A 24400-nucleotide genomic window follows, 5' to 3' on the forward strand; every position below is an offset into this window, starting at 1 on the left:
CCAGATGAGGTGGCTCGGGCATCTAGACAGGATGCCTCCCGGACGCCTCCCTGGTGAGGTGTTCAGGGCACATCCCACCGGTAGGAGACCCCGGGGAAGACCAAGGACACGCTGGAGAGACTATGTCTCTCAGCTGGCCTGGGAACGCCTCGGGATCCCCCGGGAGAGCTAGACGAAGTGGCTGGGGAGAGGGAAGTCTGGGCTTCCCTGCTTAGGCTGCTGCCCCCGCGACCGACCCCGGATAAAGCGGAAGAAGACGGTACGGATATTCTGCATTGATTTGATTAATCAATATCCTACAATTTGTAACAGAAGTTATTTCAAATACGTAAGCTATTTCTCCAATCCAATAGATTCACCCCCAGCAGAAGCTACTTCTGGTTTAAATGGCCATTTTGAATTTTGATAAGGTCAGAAATAGATTCAGCATCCTTAATAACCCTAATAACTAACTAATGCGAACCACACAAATTGCCCAACATATGCAAGTTAGCATCTGTCAGTTTCTAAATGCTGGGGACCCATACTGTACATTTCTAACATAAAACTTTAGGGTACTCAATATTTCCAGGTTGACATTGCTGGCAACTAGACTAGGAAGTAAACTATGAGCACTGCTAAGAAAAGCACTGTGTTAAACAGTGTTGACTGAACCTTTAAATTTAAATACTCTCATCTGTGTTCAGTCAAATCGAGTCAATGCCTCTTTTCAGAACAATACACAATGACACTCCTCTCCCTTCTGCATCTCAACCAGTATTGGTTAGAAAACACAAAGAAATCAGAACTTTTATGGTTACAGACAAATTTATTATACAACACAGCAACATCACTAGCATGCAAAGTCAGGTATGACACTAATAAGGCATTTCTCCAAGTAAAAGCTGCCTTTGTCACTAGGTAATCCAGTTTTTAAAGTGCAAAGTTCACAGAATGAATAGATTTGACCTACAGCACTACATTTGTAAACAGATCTATTAACCAGACATGTAATGACAAAAGTAATATTGGATTACTGTCAGTTAATATTAACATTACACTATGCAATGACGACAAGCAGACTGATAGATTTACAGGTTGTTGTTTTTTTTCACTGCGAAAGTTGCGAGATGCTAAAAGACAATTTTACAACTGTGGCATTACATACTGTAGGTGTCACTGGAAGGTTTAGACATCTGCACATTGCTCTTTTAGATAGCTTGTTCTTCATTAACGTGGAAGAAGGTGTCACTGGACAAAGCTGTAAACTGCATGTGATGAGTTTGGTCTTGGGTAATGACAATAAAGACACACATCTGCATAAATGTTCATACTGACACATGAACAAAAATGCACATTCACTCATAGGCACGCAAACCTGCATCAACGAAAAGGGTAAACAGTGCATACATGCACACAGACAGACAATCTGATACACTGACGTGTGGACATAAATCTACATACAGAGGACAATACATCGTAAAAAAATTAAAACAAATGGAGCAAACTGGACTGTAACACATGACACTCAGGGACAAACCAGACACCATCAATGGCTGCGACACATGCCACGTCCGATGCAGTTAATTCACAGAAGCGCAGGAGCGGGAGAGGCGGTCTCTCACAACGTCACAAAACTGAACCATCACGGCACCATGACAGAGGGTACAATTCAAAGACACACACAAAAGGATCTGCTACCTACAGTTGAGCCGTGTTTGGGCAGGCTAGTGCCAAATTATTGCCATTATACTTTGTTTTGATACCTGTGAGTGTGGGAGTGTGTGTTTGTGCGCACACACACACAAAATGGCTTTTAGAAGTATTCAAATCTTACTGAAAGGAGACAGACGTGCTGCTTGGAGGCCGCTGCCTGGCGTAAAAGACAAGAGTGCAAACTCATTCCAGCACGACTCGGGATGTAATGGCAACAACACAGGTTTTATGTCAAAAATTGTGGCTAGAAATGAAGTAAAAAATAACTTCATCAAAAGGGCTCATTAATATTTTAGCATGACACTTTCAGACGTCACTAGTATGTTCCACTGGCCTCGAGATAATGCAGATTTCTACTCAGGGCTGTTGTCAATACACATTTTGATTTCATGTGCTGCTGGTTATTTATTAGAATAGCATTTGAATACTAACTAAGTAGCTTTCTCTCTTGTCTATGGACACAATCAGTTAAGTGGCAGTCTAAAATTTGAATTAATATACAGTATATATACACACACGCACAAAAACCTCCCTACTCTGTACATCGGTTTAAAGATTTATATATTTCTCTGTATATACACATTTATATGGGAAGGAGAAAAATAAAGAATCCTTTACTGTTTTTCTAGCGTTTGATCTGGTAGACATTGCGGTAAACACTTCAGATCTTCAGAAGCTGTGGCGCAGTATGTGTTTCAGACTGAGTGACACTGTCTGTTTTAACTTGAGTCACCTATAAGGCACACTCACATTGGGGAAGATAGCACGCAGATCAACAGTTATCCTTCTTTTAAACCACAGCTAAAAAACTAAATAAATATATGTTAAATTAGATTCAGGAAATAATTGCCCATCATGAAAGAAAAAAAAAGCACTTTTGGCTAAATCTATAAAAGGCAAAACAAAACAGTAAAGCCTTAAACACTGGAGACAGAAGTTAAGGAGCTGAGTGTTACTGGAGAAGAAGGAATAGCTTCCCATTTGTATGTAACTATCCATATTTCACTCAGACATGCCATACTAGTACATAGTCGCCCAAAAATATAATTCACATACGTTTTCTTTCTTGACTTTAAAATTAAAAAAAAAAATTTAAACAAATGAAACAAAATGTTGTAAAATCTGTTTTTGTGATCATGGGTAGCATGGCACCCGGTAAAAGAAATGCCATTGTCAAGAATTTCAGTGCTTTTGAATTTTCCAGATAGAGGGCATGCAGCAGGTTAATTCAGATAAGAAATCATTTTAAAGCAAATAAAATAATTTTCAGTTTAACTTAAAAATCCAACCAGTGGAGTTCCTACAGACATCTAAGATAACCAAAGCAAATTAAAGTTTATGTTACGGCTGCATTTAGTGACATTAGCAAGCTTGTTTTGGCTGCAGGGCAAAACGTTAATCAAAAAGTGGCTTGTTCTTTAGTTTGGCTTCAAACAACTGTGGTCTCTCCTCTCTTCCATCCTCTGGGGTTGTTTGATTCCACGGTCAAGTTGCCTTTTACAGTGAGGATCAATTTGCATCTCTGAACTCCTCCCCATGACCTCAACTGTTCAATCAGTTCTTTATCCTTGTTGTCTAGTACACACAGAGGTCAGGAAACTTCATCTCGTAGATGGGTACAGATCGACTCTGGCTTTGGCCATAGCCTGAAGAGATGGTTCCAGATGGGCTAGGCGGAGGTCTGGAAAAAGGAAAGGAAACAAACGGCAGTTGTTATTATAATGACTCATCCACTTTATCATCCACTTTGTCAGTATCACCGCCATCGATGTCATTATGTCTCATTAAGGAAATTACTGCTGAAATAGTGTTTAATTTCAATATCTCAAAGCACCATCTCTTACCTGATTGTAATCTCAAAGATCTGATTCAGTTTGCTCTGCAGCATTGTGGCCTGGACAGGATTAAAAAGAAATCATATAAGACAATAACAAAAAGATGAAACATAAACAAAAAATCAGAAAAACAATAAAGACAGAGGGAAAATGTTTTTATCGTACCCTGGCTCCACAGTGTGCAGCTATCTCCTCAAACGGGGCTTTCTGGAACTTCTCCACCACTAGCCTCCTCCGCTCCCTCTCCTGCTCCTCCATACCCACACTGTCCACTAGAGGGAGACAGAATACACTATTTATTATACAGCGTAACAGAAATTTGGCTCGAGTGACAATCATTACTTGAAGCTCTTTTTCCTTGAAGTTTGTTGCAGCTCATGACAAATGTTATTTTCTATTGTTTCAACTACACTAGTAATACTCATAACACATTTAAAAACCCCAAATGTCAATGAGTGAGTGGACGTACCGATGGCATTCTTCAGAGTCTCAAATGTGATCTCCTCTGCTGGTGTCCTCTGCAGAACAGATAGAGAGCAACATTAAAAAGTAGTTTGAAGCAGCAATGGGCTCATAATGACTGAGGGTTGCCAAGCTCTATACTGAAATACATTCAATTTTCATCTAAGTATCTTGCACACTTAAAGACCATGAAAGAGATGTAAATGTTTTTTTGCCTTCACCTCCTCTTTCTCTGGACTGTTTCGGGACTCCACCTCAACCTGCAGTGAGATGGTTTCGCCGATGCTCTTTCTCTTGGACAGACGGTCTTCATCTGGAAACAGAGCAAAATTGCTTAGATGTAAATCATTTGTCAAACTGTTGCATTTTTGAATACATAGAATAGCTTAAACTCAAGGTTAGGGTTAGTAACATAAATCAGGATGACACATCACATCAACTGTGGCATGAAAAATAGAGAAACCAAGACTTTGATATGGTCTGACAAATTAAAATAGAAGTTAATTAGAACCTCAAAGTGGTATCTGAGTTGGAGAGAATGACTGTTCTTCAATTACATGATCCTGGTTCCAGCCCAAGAGCTGGAGCACTAAATCCTGGCTGGTTTCAGGGGAGCATTTCAGCTCTGCACTTTAATATAAGGATCAATAAAACACTCTGACAAAGTTCTAACAAGCTGCCGAGTCAATAAACATTACAAAGATTTGTTAGCTTTTATTAAGAAAGGAGCACATCACTGTGAATTATTTCCTTTGACTTTTGAACACAATGTTACATAAAAAATGAGGGAATATTGTTGGGGCTCCTTACCAGTAAACTGAGGAACGTAAGGCGTAGCCAGTCTGTCTGTGTTGTAACCACTACCTCCAAGGACCTCGGTGATCTTTGACTGGAGGAACAACACATCACCTTCTACCTTCTCAAGCGAAGATGGGAGTCTAGAAAGGAAGAGGGAGTGGTGATTTATTTATTTTTTAAATAAGGACAGGATTTTTTAAATATAAAATGTAATTTTGGTATGCCTTGTACATACTTCGGATGTTCAACGAAGACAGCCTCAGGCAATAGGTAGGGACTTTCTTTCTGTCTCACCTCGATTACCTGAAGGGCAGAGAAGAGAGGCAGCGTATTAACAAATGCTATTACTATTCATACATACACACACACACACCCCTACACACCCACACACATATACATATATATATATACCTCATGTATGTGCTGGCAGAAGGCTGGAACGGTGGTGAGCTGGCAGATGAGGTTGAGGTAGGCGGCGGCCAGGGCGTGAACAGCACAACGGTTAAAAACAGGCAGACCCTCGTCAGTGGACAGAGCCAGGTCCTACACAGGAAAACAAAGAGACATCAGCCACACAAATACACCATCATGTCAGATATGTCTTCTGAAGATGCACTCAGGCTGTGGACTATTTTATGCAGTATTCAGTTCTTCATCTTGACCTGTTTTATTGTTATTCTTACCCTATCAGCTTTAAAAATGTATAATTCTTTACTGTTGTTTGGTAAAATACTTATCTTGGTTGTTTTTTATTATCACTTATCACTGATGTACAGAAGTGGTATCAGATTAAAGTGACCAGGGGAGCCAAGAGAGAGCTTCACTAATAACAGTTGCTGTTGGAAACATTTTTCCAAAATATATATTTCCAAGTAGCTATAATAAAATATTACATGAAGAAAATTACTGCTGAAATACCTGCAAGGCGAGTGCCAGGCGAATGAGGTCCACCACCACTTCTTCATTGGCCAACTCCACGCTGAGTAGACCCAACAAGGCGAAGAGGGTCTCAAAGTGCTGCTGACCGCTGCTAGGCTCCTTACAGCCCATGTAGATGTGTCGATACAGCTGCTGACCGTGCTGTGAGTGGAGGATGCACAAGGAGACAGATGAGTCAAGAGGGGCGACGAATCATAGAGTGTACTCCAGAGCTTAAGTGCACTGGTTTGTATGGAGTGTACTTCACAACTATAAATACTTCTATATTCAATAAAAAGTCAAGTTAAGAAACCTATTTTGATGTTTGAATGAATCTTTTATTTGTGATGTTTTCTATTTTTACCTATATTAGAGAGAGAACTATGGCGCCATGACTTTCAAATTGACTGCTGGGACATTAAATTCATCTGGACTTTGTATTGAGCTCCAGTGGTAGACGCAGGATGTAACATTTACCTTTTTCATGAATAAGTTGTCCTGTCTGGAGCACTTGTCAACTTTGAGCTTCAGCACTGAGATGTCCGTAATAATGCTGCGGAGAAATGTGAAGCACAGGTTGGTTAGTCTAACAAACTCAAGCTCCAACAAACAAATAACGACAAATATGTTCCTGCAGATGCACACAGACACAGCCACATACCTTATGGTGGAGAACTTGGGCCTGTTGTCGTGTCTGTCAATGAGACTGAGAAGGATTTGGAGCACCAGCAGCCGAACCTCTGGGTCTTCGGTTAGAGAGAAAGACAGCAGCGGCTCCAGGAAAGAGCTGGGCAGTGCTGTCAGCATGTTGGTCGTCTGGAAACCCGCTGTCACCTGAGACATTAAGAAGCATGGGGACAATCTTTAGGAAATTCCATTCGGTTTGTACTTTCAGCCTTTATATAGCATGTGTTCATCAGCTGTCTGCTAAATAACAGCTTAGTCACCTCTGGCTGCTTACTTTTAAATCTAAGCACCTAGATAGATACTTTCAAATGCGTGCAAATCATACATGGTTTGTTTGCAGAAAATGATTTCCTCAAGAGTTGTTTGCTGTGATGAAGATTAAGTACTAAACAGATTGAGACGTAAAGTGTCAGTCTGACTGATCTCCTTTCTACAGTGACAGCACTGTGATAAACACAACTAGTAGCACTGTTCATTTTATCATCTTAAAATGATAAAAATGCACTAGTAATACAGTGAAGTACTGATGATTCTATCACACTCTTCCTCACTGTCACTTCCAGTGCTCCTCCCTGCTATTTTTGTCATCCATCCCTATTTCAAAAGGTGATCATCAGCATCTGTGTTTGTATTTCCAGCTCTATATTTTTTTTATAAAAGACCCACATTTTTATTAAATATTTGGAAATAGTATGCAGACTTACCTGAACCAAGGACTTGAGTAACATAACCTGAATCATCCTGGTACCCTCAGGCCTGAAGATGAAAGAGCAAATTAAGATTCAGCAACATTTAGGTCTATACACATTTATTTACCAGACACTGTTGGTTGAAGGAAGGTATATAAGCTAATGTGTGTTGTGGGTACATACAAGTAGAAAATGTGCGCTGGGGACAATTTGTGGGTAACCTACCCGGAGCCTGTGGAGGGCAGCGCAGGGTGAATTCCAGGGACAGGGATCTTGCCCATGATGAAGAGCATGACCTCTGACCTCTGGTAGGTTGGTAAAGTGTTGGCAAATGAACCTGAAAGAGAGATTAAGGAAAGGGAAATGGATGAGAATCAGATGGGTAAGGAGGCGGATTTGGATTAAAGAAAATCAACTGAATACTAGTACGTACACACACACGCACACGCACACGCACACACACACACACACACACACACACACAGGTATAAACACAGACACACAAACAGCACAGACAAACTGTTTTAGTCCAGAAGCCTGTCAGAAAATCCTCCTACACACACATGCACACACACTCTGTCTCAGACACACCACCCACAGACCCACCGATAGTTCTGATGACTGCCTCCTGCAGCTGCCTCTCCTCGTGAGCTTTGATAATCTTGGTGCCGATGTTGGTGCTGCCGTCGTAGGAGCCGGTCAACTCGTAGTCCACACTCAAGCGGAGCTGCCGCAGCAGGGTGTTGAATACCTCCAACACTGTTGGGCCTGCAAGCACAAACACACACACATAAGTCAACCAAAAATTACCTTCTGATGTATCTGATCCCATTTAATGTTCCAGCCAGTAGAGCATGTGGTGTTCAAGTCCTCTCACCTACTGAGCCGCTGGCTGCGATGGCTGCTGCCTCCAGTAAAACTTCCACTATCCCAGCTCGCACTGTGGCTGAATTCTTGCTGTTAGCATCCAAATGGCCGAGAAGCTGCTGGATCACTAAATGAGAGTGCTGGGACTACAAGAGGTAGAGATAGAAGAATGGTACATAACAGTAAGTTATTAAACGAGACGCAGCAAACAAAAAGCAAGTTGAGTTACAGCTGTGAGAAAAAAAGTTGATGCCCAAATAAAATCAGTTAAATGAGTCATTTCCTCAACTATTTTTGGCAAGTGGGAACTCCATGAATATTGGAGCATGTTTCTACTGTGCAGTCTGAAGGCATCTCAAAACCACTTTAAAATTAATAAAACATGATAATGTGTAAATCCCACAAAATGTTTCAAGATTTCATTCCATTTGAACCTGAATATAAGGTCAACGGAGTGAAAGAGGGAGGGGGAGTGTGAGGAAGAGGTCTATAGGATCTATAGGAGGATGTGTTAGCACTATATCACTCACCTGGATGGAGTACATGATAATTTTGAAGCAACGCACTGCAAAGGTCTTCCCCTCCCATAGAGAATGGTTATCTAAGTGCCTTTGGGAACACAGACAGAAGGAGAGGGACAGTGAGGACACAGAAGATGTAATTACACAGCACCAGCGGTGATGGAGAGCAGAAAAGGACAGACTGCAAATCTACTGTGTCCCAAATGTGACTCCATGTGTATTTTTCTGACATTTAAGAAGAATATAAACTGTAACAGAAAAGGAGAGTTGACATTGTGATAAAAAATGAATAGAGACACAATAATGATGAATAGTAATGTTGTGTAGCGGACACAGCATCAGTACAGCTCGGAACATCATCTGGTCAGAGTCACCTTTGACCCTGAGATGAGTAAATTGGACCAGGTTTAATATAGAGACTGACATGATCTCTGTCTTGGACAAACAAAGATCCATTAACATTCCATGGAGCAATCCAAAGTGACAAGAACGACATAAAAGTAACAAAAGACATATTTTGGTGTCTCCTTTGGACATCATCACTTATCGGAGAGACTTCACTCCCCCTTTCTACCATCAGATTGACCGTCATAAATTAAAAGACACTGCAAATCCCCACCCCCCTTCTCTGTGTCTCCTGAAACCACACAGAGCATGGAAGTGAGAAAATGAGTGTTAAAAACTTAAACAAGAACATCTTAGTAAGTAGTATGGTTTAAACAATACCAATTACTTATATCAGTATCAATTACCTAAAGCAACCTCCATTGTAACAGCTATTACAGCCATCACAGATAAATGTGTATTAGTAGTGTGTAGTGAATAAAATCCATAAAACTCAATCAATGATGTATGTCTATTCATTGAAGTGATACAGGGGATGTATTGAACCATAGAGCCATGAACTTTAAATATTTGACTGATTCAGAAATGTATTGATTTCTTAAATGCACTTAACTCTTGTCTATTGTCATTGAATGTAGTCAGAGTGTTTATGCTAATGAGCAGGGTATCAAAATCCATCAAACGTGATCAAGGTCATTACCACGAAAGCAGGGAAAACGTGCATTCGCTATACACATAGAGACAGTGAGGCGGTGATAGAGTGAGACAGATTACTAGAGCGTGAACCAGACAGGAACAGGGACAGTGATGGATGGACGAGAGCTGGACTCACTTCACACATGACAACTGAGACAAATTGAATCGAAAATTGAGAGAAAACTGAAAATGGGAAGAGTGCTCAAAAGAAACTGAAATTTAATACGGAGCAAGAAAATGGTAACTAGAGATTCTGTAGTTCAATAACATTACTGGTTTGTAATTGCGTGTCAGTGATATCGGACTCACTGACACAGTCCTATTATAACATTTTCTACTGCTCCAGCATCATGTTAAAAGCATTCAGCTGGGTGCATCCCCATAGTTAAGGGGTTAAGATGTCGACTAGGAGCTTCAGCATCTCTGGTTTGTTGCATATCTTTCTCCCTCATTTCCATCATTTTCCTACTGGTAGTTTAAAGGCATAAAATAATCCAAGCAGTCCCAGGAAACTCAAGGTCAACAGGGATAGCGCTGGCCACAATCCTTCGATTCAAAATGTGCAGCAGGTTAAGTTTTAAATCTAGCAGAAAGTGATGGAATAAGAAGGAACAGCTACTACAGTGAGATGAAGAGCTGCGAACAACATGCTGTATACCTCCAACATTTCAGCAACTAACATTACAATGTCTTGTTGATTTGTGGAAAACTATTGTTAATTACTGACAACTGTATGAAAGTTGCACTGCACACTAAAATGACTACTGTATACTGTGATTAAACCCTTCAGTGCTGGTGTTGATATTGACAATGAGAACAGGTTTATAAAAATCAATAGAGACAGTTTTAGCTTCAGAAGCTATCGGCAGCTATAGCGATGCTGTCCTCCTGGAGGGGTTCTCTCCATCTGCGAGGAGGAGACGCTGGCAGCAACAAAAACAGCCGAAAATCCTTCTTGTGGTGTAACCGAAGCCCCACTGGCAGCTCTGCCGTCAGGCACGTGCAGTCACAGCTCCGATTACACCGGTTACAAGGATTTAATGCTTTAATACAAGATTTGACCAGCTGATAACTGAAGGAACAGACAGATAGAGTTAAAGAGCTGCAGGGTGAGGATTTTTTTGTTGTTTTAGTGAAAGGTCAACTCTGACTTCTGGCTTGTTTAAATCTCATTATATGTTTGTCTCCCTCTCACTATTATTATCATTATTATTATTATTATTATTATTGTCATTATCGTTATCATGATGCTGCCTCACACAGCTACCCCCCCATCCCTGCCTACTTTTCAGCATTTTCAGAATTATACAGTCGGTGGAGTTCGGCTCAGACTCAACTTGAGAATGTTTTGGTTGCTCTGTTAACAGACACACAGGTTGCTCCTCTGTTGTATTTCAAACAACATAGCTACATGAGGGGTATTTTCTGTAGCATTATCGTGCAGTTTCCATTCACACCAGTAACCATAGATACCAGCAAATCAAACAGCACTTAAATCTTGAGGATTACGAATTTTAAAAGTCCCTGAAATTGTAAATATTGTATATTTCCAACTCCCTTGTGCATTTTAAACATGTTCTTGAAAACCTTAAAATTTGATCGGAAATTGTTTAACTATAAAAATCAATATATTTTCTACCAGTTAGCAGATCTAACAGTTGTCTGTTTCCTGCAAACACATGCTTCACATTTAATCTACTGTTCTCCATACATACATATCTCTGAACTCATGTTGCAACAACTTAACTTTAACTTCAATTAAGATTATAGACATCCAGCTATTCCAACCTTGCTAATTAATACAGTCTACAGGAGTAATGATTATAAATACTAGCTGAGAATGAAGCCAAGGGAGAAAATGGATATTTGGCTAAAAACCTAAACTGAGCACTCAGAGAACTCAAGAAAGAAACCATTGATGTCAATGATGCCAACAGATACATGTACTGTAGATGAGAAACATGCAGCGATAGATCAGCACTACATGTCAAGAAAAACAGTGGAACTGAGGTAAATCAAATAAGAGAGAAAGAGAAAGACAGAAATGGATGGAGGGACAGACGACTAACATTAAAAACACGCAGAGGACCGAGCTCTGAGACATTCAAAGTTAAATTAAAATATAAAAGATGACATGATAACCTGATAAAGTTGTTGAAAGAGGATGGGATCTGCAATAACATGACAGGAAAGTACAACCTGACGAGGCAGACTTTGCTTTAAATACAGTAACAATGCATTAAAATGTCATATTAGCAAATCATGCACTCACATCTTGTCAGGAACAGATAAGTAACCTTGCATTAACCTTGTCGTGCCCTCCTGGGGCAAATCAGCGTGAAGCTAAAAATGCTGCAACACAGCCCTGAGATGCATCCTTCCCCTCGGCTTTAGTCAATACAACAAACGCATCAAGGAGCAAATCACAAAGAGAGGAGAGATCTTCAATGAGAGAGACTGTAGGGCTGACTCACATTAGCACGGGTGTGACGGCATTCTTGATGTTGCCATAGGCGGCTCGTCCCAGCAGCTCCCTGAAGCAGCGCTCCGTCAGCTCCACCGGGCTCTCCTTCTCCTTTTCCGACGCCTGCAGCGGAGAGGGGGAGCGGCTGGAAGGGAGCGATGCAGGTGAGACAGTGGAAGACGTAGAGAGGGAGGAAAGAGCAGGGAGAGAGGAGGGAGGGGGGAGGAGGGAGGCAGGGTATAGAAGCCAAGAGGAGAGAGTTTAAAATCAATTTGATTGAATGACATTAACGTTTCCACAAAGGCTTTATTTCTTAAACAGAAACACTGTGGATTGCTGCGTCACTGCAGCCTTCACTCCTCAGGTCACTTCCCCTTCTGCAGTTTGTCTGCAGTAAAAATGTACCGACTGTGCTGTCTGTCCTGTGTGTTTGTCTATGTCTACTGCACATTTGTTACCACCATGGGGGGCAAGTCCAAGTCTAAGTGTATATATTTGTAAGAGGTTGTGGTGTGAGCGTGAGTGAGTATGTGTGCACTCATTCTGTGTCCAGACTTTCTTTGTTCTCATGCATATTTAAAGTATCCGTCATAACTCTATCTTGGTCAGGACTAGCCTTTGGTGGTCCACCAATGATCATATTATTTATTAACAGGCTAACTCTTTCATCTTGCCTGCTGTTGCTATGGAAGGAGTATGATTTCCTGCCTCTCAGTCGATCTTCTAACTAAACTCTAATGCAAAGTAGACCCTGAAAACAGCGTGAACAAGCCAAGCACAGAAACTGCTATACTGTCCATGATATATTCTCATGACATTTTTCTCCTCAGTGTCAGAAAAGATGGAAAACTCCAGCCAACTCAGGTTCTTTAACCCTCAGATGCATCCTCGACCAACATTGCTGTCTTTCGTCTTTCAGAGGCTTAGTTTTAAATCTAGAGTTAAGATACTGGTATCAACAAAGGGGTCCCTTGACCTCTCAAGAAATCTGAATGAAAATGGGTTTGAACGGTAGACATGACTCTCTCCCTTACAGACATGCCCACTTTATGCTATTCTCATGCAATTTTTTCCATGCAGTATAAATGTATTATTTTCACCCATTTTTCTGCAATCACTGAAAAATGGGTGAAAATAATACATTTATTTAATTAATTAAATTAATATTTATTTAATTAATTCTACAGAAATCTCCAAGTACCAAAAGTTTTTGGCACCACAGCATTAATTTTTTTCTATGGTGTTCCTCAAGGCCTTGTTGTCTTAATGTGGCATTTTGGAGGGATTTTTGACATTTTTGACATTTTCATCAATTCATGAGTGGTCAAAAAAAGGTTATATTTTGCACCCAATCTGTCTAACAAATAGTATCAACCCAAAAATAGCTGTAACAATTTATGAGACATAACTGGGCATCTCTAATTATATTATATTCATATTCTGATGACCTGCCTTCTCCCCTAAAGATCCCCTGCCACCCCACCCACCCCCTTAAAAAACGATATGCGTTTGTAGATGTTTGTCTCTAAGGGTTAAAGGTTTAGCATGTTTGTTCTGCAGAAACAAATAATGCTTGCAAAGTCACTCTCGTTGACCAGTGAAATGTGCGTCTTTAACAAGTACATCATTCTGAGGTCACACTGTGTATCCTCTCTGTGTACAGCTTTGACTAATGATTTGGAAACTCACTAAGAAGTGTCTGGCATGAAAAGAGATCTGAAATGAAGTGAACTGTTTGTGGATAACAGGTATTGTACACCATGATCTCCAACTTGTAGTAAGAGCATATTTTCTGTCCATATATTGATGTTTTTTTTTGTTGACATAGCCTGACAAACCCCTCGCAGTCTGAAATGTTGCATCAATAAAAACATTTTTTTCGGGAGCTTGCAAATTTCATTCAGCGGACAACCGCCTCAGCATTTTTAGCATCTGAAAGCTTATTTGGCTACCGCAATCTGCTCTCATCAAATAAATCACACGTGTTGTTGTTGCAAATTCTGCTTTCTGATCCAAATTTTAAACTCTTACTGTCAACTATTGTGAAAAACAAAAGAAATAATATAAAGTGTGTGAAATGCATGTTTAAGGTAAGGTTTAAAGTTTTTGCTGAGGGGATGTCTGGAGGAAAATTGCTTTGGGAACGTAACATCTTTTCAGGCAACATCACAAGATATCAACAACAATCAATCAGCTCAGTAAAAGAGCTCAGATAAAGCTTCTTTAAAAAAAAACCTAGAAATAACTGCTCAAAAACAAAATCTCAACTGCCAAAAGGCTTAGGATAAGAAGTGAAGTTGATCTTTAAATGAACTTGTACATGTGCACGGGGATTAATGTAGAGAAAACGCACCATCTGTGAGTTTAATTAGACTCTGCGCTGACTGCTGTGGATTTTATAGCTCGTGATGACTGTCTAAACTCAGTCTGAGGAGGACCGGAGGATGCACAGCAGGGGCAGTCTCATAATACACACGGAGCAGAGGGAAGCTGAGAGGGAAATGTGTTTCTCGGTTGGATTGTGTCAGTCTCTGTCACTCTCTGTCCATCTGTCTCCCTTTCAATAACCTCCCCATTTTCACCATTCTATTTTCTATTATCCGCCTTCCACCCAATCTTCCAATGTTCCTCGTGCTGCCCTCCCCTTTTGCTCTCCTAACCTTCAGATGTAGGCATTGACGTCAAAGTGAATTTCATCATGTGGAATACTGCCAAGATTGGGAGGCTCCAGACGCTGCTCCTCTTGCACTATGTCTGTTAATGCTTTCTCCCTTTTTGATTCTCTCCCTCTCTTTCTCCTTCATTTTTCTCTCTACCTCCTGGTGTTTTTGTCCTTGGATGCTGCAGGTGGGAAAACAAACTCCCATAAGGGGAGCAGAGCTGTCAGTAGATTAACTGGGTGATGACAATGATGATAAATGACGTGGGTGATGGCTGGCTAGACTGCCGGGACAAATATGGCCTAACATAAGACAAACAGCATCAGTAGGCTACAGCACAGTAGCTCTGGACTGTGTGAGAGAGGCATGGCGGGTCAGCACTCACCCATTTCAGGTCATCAACTTTCTCACCACATGTTAAATGTAGCCTGACCTACTCGAGGATGATATTTTAACAGGGACAAATGTACTTGACATCAACTGAAGTCAGAGTTTGTACTTTATAAACCACAAATCTTGAATATACACAATAAAATGTGTATACAGTATATAAATGTCATTATAAAAACGTAACCTAATCATAAAATATAACAGAGAGCTGGAGTCAAACTGAAACTTCAGAATAATGATACAGAAGAAGGAAAACCTCATTAAAAATCCCATTGACATTAAACTTGCAGCCTTGGGACAGAACCTTCTCAACAGTGTGTTATGTGGCTTGCTTCATACGTTTAGATAAGGGCAGCAGTTTTCTGAAAAACTTGCTAATACTAACTTAATATTGTTGTTTATATGATATTTATGTTTTTAGCAGCCTTTAAGGAATCACATTGTTTCCCATAAGTCCTAGATGTTTTGCTAAATGATTGTCTCAACAGAGGAGATGAGTCTATGAGCGAGTGGAGAGGTGGCAGCGAGTTCAGACATGACTGTAAAAACAGAAAGGAGGGAATGCTGCACAAGTTGTGACACAGCAGAGGTTACACCTAGAGAGTTTAAAAATGATGAGAAAAGTTTTATGGGTATGGATAAAACCAAGTTGACAGTGAAATTAAGTTCTTGCGCAGCTGCACTTGTAGTTCTTTAATGGGGACTGTAGTTTTTTCTCTGCACACTGTAAAAAAATTATGTTTAACTGTACGGTGGCTCACAATGGACAAAACAAACAATGGCTCTAGAGAGGGCATTTTTGCAAGTTTTGTGGAAGGGGATTCATATTCATTTGGTTGCAATCTGCAATCTCAATACTAGATACCACTAAGTCTTACACACTAGTCCTTTAAGTATTTTTTATGTTTTTCTTATGAGTACAGCACTACAGTCACTAATGTATGGAAAGTGCTATATAAAAAACAAACATCTTAGAAATGCCTGTGATGTCCATGTCTGATGGTAACCAGGCGACATCCAAATCAAAGTCCTCTAGTGTTTCATACATGGCCCAGGCATATACTAGGTTTTGACTTAGGTAATCCAGGTAATAACAGGCAATATCACGTCTCCTCCATCCCCCTCCCCTCTCTGTGAGGATGGCAGTACAGGGCTACGCATGTACTTACTGAACTGAAGCTACATCCAGGTAACTACTATTTATGCTTAAATGGCATGCACATTATCTAAACAGGCACCAGGAGTTTATTCGCCCTTGTTTTTCCCAGTGCCTGTTTCTGAGGGCCAGCTTTTATTTGTCCATGTCGACCGCCATGATCGGAGACATAGCTTTTAACTGACTACTGTCTTTTATTTGAAGAAATGCAGTATTTGTCTCGTATCTTAACACATGAAACAATTCAACCAGCACTTACCTCTCTGTACGCTCTCCACTCTGCAGGTTGAAAAGCAGAGAGGGGACAATCTTGTCCATGTGCTGAGGGTCCCAGATATTTGCCTGAAGCTCATCGTTCACAGTCTTCCTCACCACACCCTGCAGACCCTTGATGCCTGCCATCCTGATCCTGGAGGCAACAATCACAGACAGAGACAGCAGGGATCATGTGATTGCTAACTGAATCTATAAATGGATGATTATATTTAGGAAATCTTTTTTTTTTTCAATCATCTTTTTAAGTCTGTATCCCTCAGAGTTATTTCTGCGAGGCTGTGTTTAACTGTTCAAAGACGTCACTTTGTCTATTTTCAGCAAATGACAAAAAGATTTCTTTTAAGTGATTTCACTTTGTTTAAGAAGAAGGGAAATAAATGTCCAGGAGCAGAGGGAGTCTAAAAATAAGACTTCCTGAAGTCATCTAAAAACAACAGTTATTTAATAAATTCTGCTTCCTGCTCAATCAAGCATCTGTCCACTCACTTTGTACGGATGTCAGGGTCCTCGTAGCTGGAGTGGCACATCTCACTGAAGCGTGACACAAAGAAGTCATAACTGCGATGGTACGATGGCGTATCCTCCTCTATGTTGGCAAACTTCACGAACTGATAAAGGGTAAAAAGAAAAGAAAATTAAACTCCAGAGATGTGCAGTCGTAAGTCTGTTACTAAAAAGCCAAAGTTTATTAAGAGTTTATTTTGATTTGATTAAGTACTCTTTAATGAAATAACCCTTAATCCCCATGGTGACTATCTCCTGAATTAACATCAAACAGTAGCGCCAAAACATCTCATTAAGAGTGAGAAGCACAGGGCAGAGGGGGGCTTCTCCCACTGGGCCATAAAATGCCACCAATTAAACATACTGACATTTAGCTTCACACCGCTCTCCAATTAATAAATGATTGGATTACTTTAGAACTGAGATGAGAACTGAGAGGATAAAGCAAATATCATATGATAAATATTCAGTAAAGCAGATGATAATCAAAGCACATACTGTATATTCCCCCATTCAAAAATACAGGTGGGATTGGTGCATTAAAGCTGAAAACAGGTCGGTTTATGTAGAAACTGAACATCTGAAGAGTACTCTGGGTGAATCTATTTCCTGTGTACAAAATGAGTTTTTGGAGTGGTTTTGAATTAAAATGAAGTACCCTTCAGCAAATTAAATGTAGTGAACCCAGAAGTGCTCCTCTGAAACTACTCCGCTGCTGCAAAAAAATGAATGCGGCGGCTGATACCTGAAAGCTGTCCAATGTTACTTGGTAGAAATACTGGGCAGCTTCCAGGTATTAATGTATCACCTCTGTGTCTGCTGAAATGGCCTCTCTAGCTGATTGAAAGCTTAAAGTAAAGGTCTGAAACCACAGGCGATGGAGGGTTGAGATTATAAAGGGTTTTGTTGCAACTAAAAAGTCTACACCAGAAGAAACTGAGTGCTGCCTTAAGTCTTTTATATCACAGACCCATCCATTACAGTAACAGTGAGCTGACACAAACATTAAGTCGTGTACTGATGTACTGAAGAGCTGGTTGGTATTTGACAGAGCTCTGCGGTACAAGGTTTTGGGTCACAGAAAGTGTGTATGAGAAAAACCTGGCTGGGTTTGAGTCCTGCATTGATAAACTCTTTAATCCTCTCTTTTCACTTCTCTCTGACACCGCTCTGCTTCAGATGAGACATACAGCTCACACGAAGATGGAAAAATGAAGACAAACTGCTCTAAACTATTTGCCACGCATTTGTTTGTACAGAAGAATCCAGACTATGTACAGCTGTGTGGGTGAGGATGCCTGACCTTTTGTCTGTCCTGAGTGTATATCAAGACTGAACAATTACAGCTAAATTACTTTCGATCAATCAAATCTGCCATTGAATGTAAAGCTTAAAATGAAAAAATGTCCTCTATCTCTAATTGTGGTAAACAGCACTATGGTGCATAATGTGTGTGTGCATGTATGTTTATGAATGCATCAGCATACTGCCTTACATTTGTCCTAAATACACAACTGTGAGTGTGTGCAAGAGAGATTAATAGCAGGAAGATTATGTGCGAGACATTGGCGTGTCTCGTCAATCTATATACAGATAACTGCAGAGCTTTACCAACGTGGTCTGCAGCTAATCTGATTTCCTTTATATGTCCTCTGCTGACCTGGCCGACAGCGCTGATAGCTGCTTCCCACATCAGAAGATACTCATCACTCCTACTCTCTTGCTGAGCTCTGATCTTTCTCAAATACTAAAGCAGTTTTCCTCTCAAGGTTAACATCTCCTATTTTATGAAAGTAAATGCACCCTGTCAACTTCTGATTAAATAATACCTCTCTAACCCCTAACCCTAAATCCACTGAGTTTGATGTAGCAGAAAAGCTTAGAAATGAAGGTACATTAGACACATTAGTGACAAACAGCTTGAGTGTGTGGGTACTTATCTAAAGGTATATCACCAAAATAAGCTATCTTAGCTTTTTATGATTTTTGAAAACCAAAAATGATGGCTAAGAATGTACAAAGCTACAAAGTGTTTTTGGCTTCTGCACTAACTGCAAATCCTTAGGAATCAAGCCAAAAATACATCAAATGAAACCAGGTTGAATAGTGCATGTGCTCTCTCCCTGAAATCTTCCAAGACGTAATAAGTTAAAAGTTAAATCCATCACTGGATATAATTATTTCAATGTTGCCACATTTTGTTATACAGTTATTAGTGATCACAGAGGTGTTATTTTATTGCAGATTCTTATTTTTTTCTGCAGTTTCACAAAACTCAGTAACATCATATTTCCAACTGAAAATAATTAAATGTTAAATACAAAACAAAATAATCTTTTGACAGTAGTGGTAACGATTTCTTGTTAGCACCTTGGTTTGGTTGTTTTATTGCTGCAAAGCCATAAAAATAAATGATGTGATGATCCTGGAGACTCACCGAGTTGGTTCCCAGGATCTGCAGGCTGGGTTTGTCGGACTCCAGCAGCTTCCGCACCATCTTCAGGAAACTCTCCACAAACAGGTTGATGCTCTGGCAGTGGCAGGCCATCAGCAGCTGGTCCAGGGCCTCCATCGCTATACACACATACCTGAGAGAGACACAGGCACATGTGGATGACACCCATAACTCTATAGACAAATAAAGTGTACCTGGCCAGTAAATACAAAATGAGTAAATGCACCCAGCAACACAAATCAAAAACATAATAAACTCCACCAGACAAACTCTGGAGACTCACATACTGAACAGATTTCCATCGGACTCTGCAAACTGGAGAATATCATAGTGTCTCCTAGTCATGAGTCATAAAAGACTGCAACTTCTGTACAATATAAAAGAAAGTACAGACTGTACAGAAATGTTACCATCAGTGATCCTACACTAACCATGTTGTTTTTGTTGAAAAGAGACAAATTCCACTTCCCATTTACTCAGCTACTTTGCACAAAAAGCACAATACATCATTATTAGTTATAAATCAGAAAAAATGTGTCAATAAATACATATAAATAAATCGTGTTTGTTTAAATGCAATGGTTTATTTTTTACAGTTCAGTATTCAGATAGCATGTGAGAAACATTGTGGCATGAATTATACTGTAAGGTTTTCTATAAAGCTTCATCTTCAGCTCTTTGACTATCAGATTAAATCAACTTTATATCAAGACAACCACAAATTTCTTGTCTTGAATTTCATTGCATTAGCTTAAAAAAGTACTGAACTTAAATGTGTGGCAGAGAATTAGTTTTCTGCTGAAATGATTTCTTTCAGACCATTTTGGGGCGGCAACTGACTGGTGATGCTCACCCGTATCTGTGTCGAGCCACATCTCTTGACAACCTCTCAGACAGGTACGCTCCGATACGGTCCAGCTTCTCTGGAGCTGACAGGGCGTAGAATGTCAGCTTCTCCATGTTGGCCTTCACCAGCCCATCCTAAGAGAGTGATGGAGGGAGAGAGAAAAATAAAAAAACAGAGAGTCTGCTTTAGAGTCTCGCTCACATGTATGGTTCTCAATTCTAAAGGATTAGTTCAAACTAAATGAAAATTCAGTCGTTCTCGCTATCGGCGGAGATGAATGTGACACTGTCCACAAAACAAAGCTGGTTAAGATTAACAAAAAAAGCAAATACATTTACTGCTCCTTAAACAACTCAGGGATAATGCAGTAGTGTGTGTTACTGCAGTGTACCTCCCTTCAACATCCAAATTGTAAGAGTATAACTAGATTGCCAAGTTTCACCTCCTCCTTTTTCCCCTTGACCTACTTCACTGCTCTTCAGTGTGGTCAGGGGGAGGAGAGAGCTAAAAACATCTATAGTCCACTGTGATCCCATTTACATTCAGACAGGGCCTGTGGCATGCAGTCAATGAAAGCAAAAAAAAAAGACTAAAACTAACAGTCAGGGAAGCTGCTGCAGGACACATAGACACTACACACACTGGTAACCTTCTTTTTATAGGATAATGGTGGTGTAACACTGGCAAGGATTCTTTCATCATTTACATAAAACAGCAACATTTTATGTCAGAGGGAAAAAAAGCCTCAAATCATTTCCTTTAACAAAATGTTGTAGGAATATGTGAGCAATAACTGTCCATGTAGATGCAGCAGAGTTTGAAGCACCACTCAAGCATTTTGTCCATGATATTAGTTTGCTTGCTTTATGGCACACCTAAATGAAAGAAGCCCTTTTTAATGTCATTATAGGTGCACCTTTAGTTGCTTTTCTTGCTATGACAACTCAAAATATTGCTGTCAATTTCTCTCATCAGATGATTTTAGGGCGTCATGTACATATACATACATCCACAAGTTCACACTGTGTGACACAATTTTGAGTAAATGTCCTCAGACGCCTTAATTATTCCCAAGCTGCGGGAATAGCATTAGTTACACTCTCTGTGACAGCTTGGGTTTAAACTTAGACTTCATTTTTGGGAGCGCACTGTACAGGAGACCATGCACACGCACACACAAAACAGAGAAGCAATGTCCATACTAGCACATACTGCAGTTTTAGCCCATGATGTGACAGGTAAAGTGGGGTACTGCAGCAGTACAGAGGCACTAATGATAAGTTTGATCTGCAACAAATCAGCTCTGTGTTCTCTGCTCAAATTAATTCTCTTTATGAGTCAACTGAATCAGATCTCAGTTATTCACAGCAAAGATAAAGGCTGTGGCTTGAAACTAGCAGCTTTGAAGCAGACACATCGAGGTGGTTCAAAAAATATTTCTTACCTCTTCATTGCTCTTCCTGAATCTACGCCATCATAATAAAGCTGTTTATATTTATCTCCCTAGCGACTACAAATGGAAAGCTATCAGCTCAATCTCATACAGGATATTACTGCTCATTGTTTTTTCCTCATATATTTAAGAATGTTAGGTGCTGTTCCTATCATAAAAGTTATTAAACTAAACCAATCTTTATGTAGACACTCTACCATGCTTAAATAACTATTTCGTTTTCATAGAATTGCAGACAACAAGGGAATAGTTATTCAATTCAGAGCTGCTGTCTGGTTTAGAAAATGGCATTTCTATGGAAACAAGTGTCACTTCAGCTTCTCACCTCTGGGTCTTCTGGGAAGATGTTGTCTACCAGTCTCTTGTACCGAGGCCTGAGTGCCCCGCAACAACCGCAAACCCCTGAGGAGGACAAGAGATGGGGAGGGAGAAAAAAAGAGACAGAGACAGAGAGAGATAGTTAATTAGACTTGTACAGTATGACTGACAGAAATGCAACAGGAAGACAAATAGCAGATGAGACATGTCTTCTTCTCTCACATTGCCAAAGTCACAGTGTATGTCTAAAAACTTAGTTATAGACATCATATAGTAGGTAGAGTTAAAATTGTATTTGGACACAGATTACTGGCTCAATGAGTACTAGCAGAGTGATGAGCCAATGACTTCTGATATAAATCAAAAAGGCAGCAACTGGTAATAATGATACCACATTATGATCTATTGTATCTCCACAGACTTGTAAATCGATAAATAAAGACTAAAGTATACTAAATATTTATAAATGTGCAGCTGTAACAACTGCGTATGTATATTTATAGATGTGGCAGCAAAGAAGGCACGGCTGCTGCTAAAAAAGCTAAGCTCAAATAATGATGTGTAAGCTCCTGAGCAATGATAGATAACTGTCTAGTCATTATTCACACCAACACAAGCGTCACACTTAAATACAAACTTACACATCATTAACTGTGGCGGTGAGCAAAGACCTTTTTATGAAGTTACTTAACACAAGACAGACAGACTCCATTCACAGTCATCAGATTACGACCAAAGACATCTACATGAATCACGACCACCAATCTCAGTAAAGTCGTGATTTCTTTATTCAAACTTGTCCGGGCATCTCTTCACAGTCTGTCTCTGCACTGTTGTACAATAACAGCTTTTCTTTCCCAACACAAAACCCAGGCTAAGTGAAGGTAATTATGTGCAAAGACATTAGAGGGAGGAAGATATGGAAAGAATGTGGTCACAAGACAAGTACGGTCACAACAACGCTGACACACACACACACACACACACACAGTCTCTCTTTCTCTCAACACAATCAGTACAGCCTTGAAGAGAGCAGAGCGACACACTGAGCAGTGATTTTTCTGACAAGCTTGGCGGACAGCGAAGGCTGCGATTCTGATTGGTCGAAGGCATTCAGCAGTGGTGAGTCATCAGGGAACCCAGAGAGAACGAAGGCACGGAAGGAAAAAAAAAAAAGGGATAACCTCCAAAACCCCCCTGATGATCAATCACCTTCATAGAGCTGTGAATAACAGTTATTATCCTCAGGCTGCTCACGTCATAGAGAAACATACAAGTTTAGGAGTCACGAAAAGCAAATGAAAGAAAGTAGGTCATCACATCGCCGACAATGCAGCAATGTTCCATGTGTGCTATGATAGCCTGACACTTTAAACAGAGATTAGACAAAAGCAAAACTATCTGCAAAAAAACACATTTTCTTTCTTCCTTCCTTCCCCCATAGAAACAATCTCTTCCTTCCTTCTATTCTCCCAAAGAAAAAATGTTACATTATTCATTATTTTTAGCTTGAAACCGCTGAGGCAGCACTGAAACAGCCATTTTGAGAACATACTGACCATACATTAACAAGATTACCAGCTGCCTCGATTGCCACCCCCTTACCTCCCCAGTGTTATCCAGTCTAAATAACCTATAGAAAGTCTCTCATGCCTCCTTAACACCAAGACAACACATTACTTCTTTTCAAATAGACCGACAGGAACACACAAGAACTCTTTGATCAACCAACACAACCAGCCACAAGCCACGTTTCCTATCATTAACACACTTATCACATTATTAGACAGGCGGCCTCAACTGGTGTTAATGCTAATGTCCAAAGAATCAGAACATTTATATTCTCAATGTAAAAATATATCAACTGTCTGACTCACTGATGCACATGGGGCTGATTTTCGGTCAAATATTGTTTATTTTCCCAGCAACTATTTTGATAATCAAATAATCGCTACTTCTTTTTAAAAAAGGAGAAATGTCAAACTTTTACTGGTTGCAGCAAATCAAAAGGTGAGGATTTTAAGCTTTTCTGTGTCATACTTAATAGCAAACTGAATATCTTTGGATTTTGGAGTGTTGATCGGACAAAACATGACATCTGAAGACATCACTTTGGGAAAGAAATGAATTTTTCACCATTTTCTAACACTTAATAGATAAAATGATTAATTGATTGACAAAATAATCAGCAGATTAATCAAGGAGGCATGAGGAACAACCACAGACACACACACACACACTATTTCCAAACACTTGCAGTTCAAAGAACCCACACAAAGTACATGCTGCCTGAAGGTCCATACATACATACACACATACAAACAGTTTATGTGAATATGACTCCAGAGGCCTGTACTACGACAC

General features: G+C 40.0%; 1 protein-coding gene across 1 annotated transcript in view; it reads right to left on the reverse strand.

Moving 5' to 3' along the window:
• Positions 1-812: 812 nt before the first annotated feature.
• LOC128376968 (protein EFR3 homolog B) overlaps positions 813-24400 on the reverse strand; it is a 33404-nt gene continuing 9816 nt past the window's right edge. The window contains exons 3-24 of the mRNA XM_053336834.1: positions 22044-22120; positions 20272-20399; positions 19401-19551; positions 16946-17067; positions 16443-16592; positions 11988-12122; positions 8482-8560; positions 7962-8097; positions 7691-7852; positions 7310-7421; positions 7100-7151; positions 6370-6542; positions 6186-6261; positions 5709-5870; positions 5202-5333; positions 5026-5093; positions 4803-4930; positions 4214-4305; positions 4000-4048; positions 3696-3802; positions 3540-3589; positions 813-3376 (exon numbers count right to left, since the gene is read on the reverse strand). Of these exons, the coding sequence (XP_053192809.1) occupies positions 3271-3376; positions 3540-3589; positions 3696-3802; positions 4000-4048; positions 4214-4305; positions 4803-4930; positions 5026-5093; positions 5202-5333; positions 5709-5870; positions 6186-6261; positions 6370-6542; positions 7100-7151; positions 7310-7421; positions 7691-7852; positions 7962-8097; positions 8482-8560; positions 11988-12122; positions 16443-16592; positions 16946-17067; positions 19401-19551; positions 20272-20399; positions 22044-22120 (2447 nt within the window). The 3' untranslated portion in view covers positions 813-3270. The remainder of the gene's footprint in view (positions 3377-3539; positions 3590-3695; positions 3803-3999; positions 4049-4213; positions 4306-4802; positions 4931-5025; positions 5094-5201; positions 5334-5708; positions 5871-6185; positions 6262-6369; positions 6543-7099; positions 7152-7309; positions 7422-7690; positions 7853-7961; positions 8098-8481; positions 8561-11987; positions 12123-16442; positions 16593-16945; positions 17068-19400; positions 19552-20271; positions 20400-22043; positions 22121-24400) is intronic.

The sequence above is a fragment of the Scomber japonicus genome, chromosome 17, assembly GCF_027409825.1.
Source record: "Scomber japonicus isolate fScoJap1 chromosome 17, fScoJap1.pri, whole genome shotgun sequence".
Lineage (NCBI taxonomy): Eukaryota > Metazoa > Chordata > Actinopteri > Scombriformes > Scombridae > Scomber > Scomber japonicus.